This window comes from Microchirus variegatus (assembly GCF_963457635.1).
Source record: "Microchirus variegatus genome assembly, chromosome: 7".
In the NCBI taxonomy this organism is placed as follows: domain Eukaryota; kingdom Metazoa; phylum Chordata; class Actinopteri; order Pleuronectiformes; family Soleidae; genus Microchirus; species Microchirus variegatus.
Genome location: NC_139808.1, coordinates 5,709,074 through 5,718,170, shown reverse-complemented (window position 1 = coordinate 5,718,170; position 9,097 = coordinate 5,709,074). Strand labels below are relative to the sequence as shown.

Here is a 9,097-nt window from a genome sequence, read left to right as displayed (position 1 = left end):
CAACATTCGTGATATGCCGTTTACGAGGATGGCAACACAATAGCTGGATCCGTCAACATGTGACTTAGGTTAGCAAGTTTGTTACATTCACTATGCTAATTTACATATAGTGGTGTCCCAATTCCATAGGGGAATTTACAGTTGAAGGCACTCCAAAGGTTTGTGCTTGATATTTTTTTACCAGCAGTAGCTCAATTCTTTCTCTTTACTCACTCAGGAAGTTCACCACTGCTGAAAGGATGATGCAGAAGTCGGGAGGAGACCACGGACGAAGGTGCAGCCCGCGCTAGGAAAAATACACCCCCTCGCCCTCATTCTCACCACCCATCACTGCTGTCCCGTCCTCCCCAGCGTCATGGCCAACCATCTGGAGCTGATCCAGGAGCTGCAGCAGCTGGACAAAGTGCCTAGTCTGGAGAGGCTGCGGGCGGCCCAGAAGCGACGCACGCAGCAGCTGAAGAGGTGGGCCGTGTACGAGAAGGAGATGCAGAGCAAGAAGCGGAAGGCGGACAAGAAAGGACGCAACGCTAACCATCTTCAGCATGGAGAGTCCAAGAAGCACGTGTCGTTTGCCGCCAGCGTGGCGCTTCTGGAGGCGTCTGCCAGGAATGATCCAGACGAAGGTAAATAAGGAAATTGAAGTGTGCACTACCGTTCAAAAGTTTGGAGTCACTTATAAATGTCCTAATTTTTGAAGGAAATGCTCTTTTTTTCAATGAATATAACTTTAAATGAATCACAAATACACTCCATACATTGTTAATGTGGTAAACGACTATTCTAGCTGGTTTTTAATGGTGAATGAGTGAAAATGGTGTATGGAGGCCCATTTCCAGCAACCATCTCTCCAGTGTTCTAATGGTACATTGTGTTTGCTAATCACGTTAGAAGGCTATTGGATGATTAGAAAACCCCTGTGCAATTATGTTAGCACAGCTGAAAACAGTTTTGCTGGTTCTTTTTTATTCATTTTGCAACTCTTTTCATGAATAAAAGTGTCAGTTTTAATGGAAAACACAAACAAATTCTATAGGTGACCCCAACCTTTTGAACGGCAGTGTAGATTTGTTGTTTAAATAAATGACACAAGCTATACAAGTGCATTGGAAACGCGTGACAAACTGGCAACACAAAACCTATCGACTGGGGATTTATTTGAGTTGTTACACGGCTGCAAAGTCAAAAATATGTGCAGGTGTTTCATTCATATGCTGATTGAGAAACCGAGTGCAAAGCTCAGTGATGACACATTTGAATAATTACTTTAATTTCAGCCCCACCTCACTATTTCAGCTGGATATCAAAATGCCAAGGTCAGGAAAACGATTAGCGGGGTCTGCCCACTTAAACTACTCAGGGTAGTCTCTCCATTTGAACTGAATTTGTTCTGCACGAAGTTTTATCATTGGGAAATAATGGAATTGTCACAGTGAGATGAGACTCTGTCAGTCTTTTAATTAACATTTCTATGGATGGTGTCCCTCCCTATTTGTAGATAATAATTGTTTTCCTTCAGTACAAACAGTCCTTGGAATGCTCTGGCTGCTCTATCAATGTGACAGTGATGCAGATGTGATAACTGGCTGCTTATCTTTTAGATTAAGCATCTAATTTAACTTCACATTAACTTGAAATTAGATTACCAAACCAAATACCCAAATTCAGCCCATGTCTATACTGCCGTGCGTCCACTTTCAGATGGGAACCAACACAAAGGGGCATTTATTTTAATAGTAAGTTGTGAATAAACACACACACACACACACACACACACACACACATGAACTGGCATTGTGTAAGCTCCAGCTGGAGTGAGAGTCAGGGGAAGCCTTGGGATTAGTGTTGTCTCGACAGTGTTTTGGATGGATTTTTTACCACGATGCATAACCTAAATACAGAGTTGATTAAAAATAAAAATAGCACACAGTAACAGGATATCACCTGAGTGTTTTTGACTCTTAAAAGCATTGGAATTTCATCAGTTATTTTTTGCTGCTTTTGGCCATTCAATTGTCATTTTGTGCTGTTGTGTCAAAGGATTCAGAAGTGGTTCTAACAGCATTACAAAGCTTTTACTGCTGTGTGTGTGTGTGGTCACCAAAATGTTGCCACTTGGACTTTTAACTAGGACTTTGTGGTTGTTTGGAATCATGTGAAAACAAACAACAAAAAACATGAGGTGACCAGGAATATAAAACACATTTTATTTATAGTGTGTAGTCGGTTGCATGAGTGGAGCCATTGAAAACCCTGCCAATACATGTTTTGATAATTGAGCGTTTCTTTGCACTACATAAAGAAATCATTAAAACCTTAAGCTTAATGTTATTTTGTGCACAAAACGATCACTTTGAGGGTTTTGTAAACAATGATTTTTTTCCCCAACATTTTCTGTCACTTTATGAACTGAATCAACAGATGAATCAATTCTGAAAATTATTATTTGGTTGCAGTCATACAGTAGTTATTCATGGCACAAATATAGTGTCAAACTGAAGCTGAAGAGGAATTAGTTTGTATCAGATAGGGTTTAACATGGACCTGGTCAGCAGGGAATATGCTGATATTGGGCTGCATGAGTGCATTAATCATGGGGAAGAGAGGGAATAAGTGTGTCTATAAATACAAGTGTGTTCATAAAGGCTTCTCAAGGAGCTGTGCAGAAGAGAAACATGACAGTGTTTGTTAAAAGTGAAGAGTATGATTTGAGCCCTGACCTGAATACACAAAGTAACTGACTGTATTTTTTTTGAGAGCGTCTGAAAGTAACTTTGACGAATGACAGAATGTGCAGCTCTATATTAATCACCATCCGTGTGCAGATCAATGTAATCTGCCCTCATTAATCAACGTAAAAAATCATTTCTGTTGTCGTTGTTGTTGTTATAGTTTACTGCCAATAAACCAAACACTCATTTAATCATAAACCTTTTTCAATGAAAGCTGCACTTGACAGGATCGCTAGAAAATAGGTGATTGTTGAGTTCCGTCCATCGGTTATTAAAATGCTCATGTTTTCTTGCTCTCTGTCCTAATTTCATCAGATACATGCGTTTCATACATGATCTGAAACTTGTCTTAAATGTTTGCAGTATGCAGAACTGTATGCTGAGTTATTACTTTTTAAAAATCACTTTTTCATTTCTTGCGTAGGCTTTTTAACTCGATAACTTTGTAGTGACACTAGCCATTAGTATTGGTACAGCTGTATATTATAAACCTACAATATAGTATATATATACAGTATATATACTATATTGTAGGTTTCAGTGTCATTGTATGTGTCATAAATGAAATGAATCATAAATTAAAAAAAAGTTACAGCATGTGAAGCCAATGGATTTAAACTATTTTTACCTCGTTTTCAGGACAGCATCATTTCACCAATCTGAATATGCTCCAGTTTGTTCTGATTGAATGCAGATTTCTCTGCTTTGTTAACCCATGTCACTTCTCTTCAACACCAATTGCTCTCGTACATAGACACATTTGCCCTCAGTGCGGTTTTGTGAGGATGACAATGAAAGAAGCAGCAGAGACATGAAACAGAAAAAGGGGACAGGATGTCGTGTTGCCCACACAGCTCCAGTGGCAGCTGGCAAACTCAGTAGCCTGATAATCTCCTCTCTCATTCCCTCTGGTCCCTGAACGCTCCAACAGGCATCGTGACTCTACACGCTACGCTGCTGCGGCTCACTCTTCATTTTTAAAGAGAAACAAACACTTATCTTACATGACAGAATTAAGGTTCGACGTCACTGACGGTGATGCTAATTACAAAAAAAGCTACCTTTCACCTTTTTTTTTGTCTGCGATGAAAGGAGACGTTGAAATAACGTTCAGAGAGATTGAGACTGACTTTGACCTGAAGCCGACTCGACCATCAAGGCTATAATTAGATGAAGGGTTAGATTGGCTGGACTGAATCTTATTGTTTGGTGTGGATGAGTAAGTTACACTGCTCCCTTCTACAGAGTGTGATTGCTGCCATAGTGTTGAGTTGAGTGAGGGGGATGTGACAATATGTGTTATTTACTGATATGTCATGTTGTAACAATGGAATATCTGCTGCTTCAATCAACAAAACAAATGGCACTTTAAAGGAGACATATTATACCATATTTCTCCAAGTTAACCTAGTTCCCTGGTGTCCTAATGAACATGTCTGTGACATGCTTTGCTCAAAATACCATAAGGATGAAGCACCACAGCAGTTCAATCACCCTGCCAAAACAGCCCTGTTCAGAACGTTTAGTAGCATCTCTTATTTGCAGGCTCTAGCAGGCACATTGCCGTCTTATATAACATGTATCCACTGGACAGTTAAATCCTCTGAGGCTGGACGTTTGTGTAGAACTCTGTGCTGCACTGTGGAGCCAAGAATAGAACTTTTCGCAGACTTTGCAAACTTCCGGTTTTCAGATGCCGTTGCCCTTGCCTTGCCAAAACAGCCCTGTTCACAATGCTCGGTTTAGTAGTAAAGGAGAGTAGTATCTCTTTAGGTCCACCTTAAAAAAAAACGTAAAACGAAACTTAAGGGACAGGAAATGACATCAGCCACAGAGGCTACTGGGAGCTAACAGCAGTTAGCATTTGGAAAAGTGATAATTTGCAGGCTCTAGCAGGCACATTGCCGTCATATATAACATGTATCCACTGGACAGATAAATCCTCTGAGGCTGGATGTTTGTGTAGAACTCTGTGCTGCACTGTGGAGCCAAGAATAGAACTTTTCACGGACATACCGTTGCCCTAGCCAGCACTCTTGCCTGTTTTACGCTCCTCGAGACAACAATTCCAGGAATTTAGCGCATCGTGACGTCCCAGTGAGTGCGGAAGTCAACATTGCGTGTTTTATCTCATGTTCTTAGACTGAGGAGGACAAACAAAAACATGATTGAGTCATCTTTTTTCACACTTTGCCGACTGATACGACCTCCAGAGTCCCAAATATAAGGATTTAAATGATTAAAAAGATGATTTTTTTTTCACAATATGGGACCTTTAACTGTATAGAATGTGACCTGTCATATTCTAATTTGACCTGCCGTAATATTAGCTTTTATGCAATATGCGTTCAATATCCACCAACAAAGAAAAGAAGACACTGCTTTCAGACATCTATCTTTTAACATTATCTCCACTACAGACCTTTGTTTTGCTCAAGACATTTTTGAGAGGATTTTGTTAGGTTTGGTTTTGTTCAGTATTTCTGACCCTACAGTGTGTGTGTGTGTGTGTGTGTGTGTGTGTGTGTGTGTCACTGCGCCCCAGAGGAAGCCTGAAGAGGCTTGTACCATCAATATTACTTTACTGATGATTGACTCCCGTCCTAAAAAAAGGTTTGCCTCTTCTGTTTTCTGAATACAGCACACAATAGATGGAAAGCAGTGATAATCACATCTGTCATTTAGTTTCCTCTCACACACTCGGCATGCATGAACCACACAGTGGAACCGCACAGTTAGACCAGTGCTTTACTTCATAAGTGTAGACACAGCTGCAGCATCTACATATCCAAAAATGAAGTGGAAAGAAGAAAATTGCCATGTTTAGCTGGTTGTTTTGATTCTATCTCTGCCATTTGGAGCCGGAGCTGATAAAAATAAAACCCTGTGCCAAATTCAAGGGGAACTGATTGTTTCAAAAAAAAAAAAAAAAAAGAAGTAGGTGTGTGTGGGGTTTTTTTGGAGAGAGGAAAAAGTGGGGATTAAAAAGGAGAGGTTGGAGAGGATTGGATGGAAAGGGATGCATCCTGAGAATGATTTCTTCACCCTCTGCCCTCTCGGTGATGAGGGCTGATGACTGTGAAATTGCTGTAAAGCACCCTAGTGTCTCTCTGCGCAGGTCTCTGGCCTCCGAGTCTGTTTTTTTCTTTCCCTAGAGCATTGGTCTCCTGCAGAGGAGTTGCCATTGGGGTCAGAAAGTACAGACAACACATGTACACTACTGTTCAAAAGTTTGGGGTCACCTATACATTTTTTGTTGTGTTTTCCATTAAAAGTCACACTTTTATTCATCAAAAGAGTTGCAAAATTAAAAAGAAAAAACCAGCAGAACTGTTTTCAGCTGTGCTAACATCATTGCAAAAGGGTTTTCAAGGGGTTTCTAATCATCCAATAACCTTCTAACACGATTAGCAAACACAATGTACCATTAGAACACTGGAGAGATGGTTGCTGGAAATAGGTCTCTATACGATTTACATATTCCATTAAAAACCAGATGTTTGCAGCTAGAATAGTCGTTTACCACATTAACAATGTATGGAGTGCATTTCCGATTTATTTAATGTTATATTCATTGAAAAAAAGTGCTTTTCCTTCAAAAATAAGGACATTTCTAAGTGACCCCAAACTTTTGAACGGTAGTGTAGATGTCCCGATGCATTTTCTTTTGGCTCCCGATCCCGTTCTGAACTTTTTACTATTGCCGATATTGAGGCCCAACCCGATACTTGTATTTACCGAGATAACAGAGCTGCACAGCAGACGCCATTTTTTGACAAACGTTCACTGAAGTTTAGAGAGAAAGAAACACAGAAAGACTCCTGCTGTGAGGCTGCAGGCACCACTGGTAGAGAAAAAAGGGAGAGGCAGGGTGGGGATGTCACCAGCTCACTGTTTGTTAAACCAAGCGCTGCGACTGTGTACAACAACTCATTAAACTGTGACAAAAGTGATATAAATATTGCCTCTCTCAGATTGTTTGTTGAACGGGGGCTTTGGGCTTTGATACCGGAGCGTAAGATAAGATGAGATAAGATCCTTTATTCGTAACACATGGGGAAATTACAGCAGCGTACAATCACAAGAATGTAGAAAAGTAGAAATAAGATAAGGAAATAAAAACTGTTAAATACTGATCAGTGCACTTGGGGAAGACAGTGTCATAATTGGCAGTGTTGGTGTGGTTTTGGTGCGGCAGCAGGGTGGAAAGACCTGCAATACCTTTACTTAACACACCTTAACAAGGTGTAGCAGCCTGTTACTGTAGGAGCATTTATATTCTGTAGAAAAGGGTATTTTATTGTAACGAGTTACAATAAGCTCAGTTCTGTATCATCATACGTAAATAAATCATAAAGACAAAGCAACAAAACAAGGTCAAGGTCTTTGATCATCAGCTGTGGCCTAACCAGGTGCGTGTTTAACCCTCCATGGAACTTGGTTAGTCTTTTTTATTTCCCACTCCCACACTCTGTTTTCTCACCCTCACAAGAGTCACTAATTACCAACTCAAAATCATAACTTGTAACTCCATGTCACAGACACCACACTTAAAAAAAAATCTGCATTCCATTTTTAGCTGCTGTGGCTTTTGTTTTTGGTTCACTATGCCGGTTTTTTTCTGCCATATCATCATCATCATCATCATCATCGCACAAATACAGGGGAGAAAGAACTCTAGATTTAAAGATAGAAAAAGAAATACTTAAGTAGTGAGCAACTCCTCGTTTCTTTTTTAGACATTTTTCTGTGCAAATTAGGTCTCAGAGGAGCTCTTTGTCTTCACATGCTGTCTTATCAGAGCCGTGAGTCCAGAGACAGACTTCTGCTGCTCAACACACACACACATAATGGTTTAGCATTCTTTGTGTGGACACTCGTAGACATAATGCGTCCCCTAACCCTTTACCTTAACTGTTGCAATGAAATGCCTCCTCACCTAATTCTAACCCTAACCCTAAACAACAAGCCTTAATCCTCAAAAGGCCTGGTAAAGCCAAAATGTCCTCACAAATGTAGTTTTGTTTGACAACTGGTCCACACAGCAACTTGTTTTTATATCTTCGGGAGGACACATCACTCCCTAGTGCCTTATCCTAACCTTAACCTATCACAACTAAGTGCATTACCCTTACCCTTAAACCAGGTCTTAACCTTAAAAAAAGCCTTTAAAGTTGTGGGACCCAGACAAGGTCAAAATGACCTCACAAAGATAGTGTTCTCTGTTTTTTTGAACATCACAAAGTTATAATTATATATATATATATATATATATATATATATATATATATATATATATATATATATACAAGAACACACACATACAAAGCAATAGCTAAGTGAGAAGTCGGCAAACAACAACAAAGATAAAAACACATCTCATTGGCTCCAACTAGTTTTTAAGAAAACTACTTTTCAGTGGCAGTGACTGCTCTGTCTTCCTTCCATTGTCTTCAGTTCTTTTTCATTCCAGCTTTGTCATTTGTCAATATGAAAAAAAAACATATGATCAGCCATAACAGTTAAAGCATTTTTCTCTTTTTAATGATTGAGTGCAAATGCAGGTAGAATCCACTGAGGAATTCCTTCATCTTCCATTTTAAAAACTGCCAAAACAATTTTGGGTGTTGGCAGTGGGAGAAAGGTGTTACATCTCCTGCAATACAACATTTGTTGAAAGGGATAATTATAGAGAAGACTCAATCAAAATAGAGGTGGTGCTCTGGTAGTTTGTGCAGAGATAATTACAATCCTCCCAAGGTTTACTGCAAAACAATCTTAATTGGAAAAAAATTGCGGTGTTGAAATAGCATTATACTTCCTGTTATTCGCCTCAAGCTTTTGTCTTCGGGGAGATTTATTTAGTCCTCGTGTTTGAAAGCTTGATGGAAACAAAAATGCAAATCTGATTCAGTTTTAATGATTTCTTTGTTATGTGGAGCAAAGAAACGATGAAAATATTCACATTTAAGAAGCTGAAACAATCAGAAATCTTGAATCGTGAAAAAAGCTTCAAACTGATTAATCGATTATCAAAATAGTTGACGTTCATTAAGTAGTCGATGAATTGTTTCAGCTCTATTTAAGTGCAGTTTTAGAGAAAAGTAACAGCCCTGCTCAGGACTCTTTGTAGGGTCAAAAATCCAGTTAATTATAAACTCCTCGGTTTTCCTGGTGGCTGCTACACTTGGCACCAAGGATCATTTCAACCAGAGAGACACCCCACCTCCTTATTTACTACTCACAAAAATCTAATCAATTGATATAGATCAGGGGTTCTCAAAGTTTTGATACCTGAGGGCCAATTTAGGAACCCAACATTGGACTGAGGGCCGCCAACGGGAAAAAAAAGGGAAAAAAAAACAGAA

General features: G+C 39.5%; 1 protein-coding gene across 1 annotated transcript in view; it reads left to right on the top strand.

Annotated features, from left to right (window-relative positions):
- Positions 1-355: 355 nt before the first annotated feature.
- ppp1r16b (protein phosphatase 1, regulatory subunit 16B) overlaps positions 356-9,097 on the top strand; it is a gene marked incomplete at both ends in the record, with an annotated part of 46,560 nt that continues 37,818 nt past the window's right edge. The window contains one exon of the mRNA XM_083892843.1: positions 356-623. Coding sequence (XP_083748969.1) covers positions 356-623 — 268 coding nt within the window. The remainder of the gene's footprint in view (positions 624-9,097) is intronic.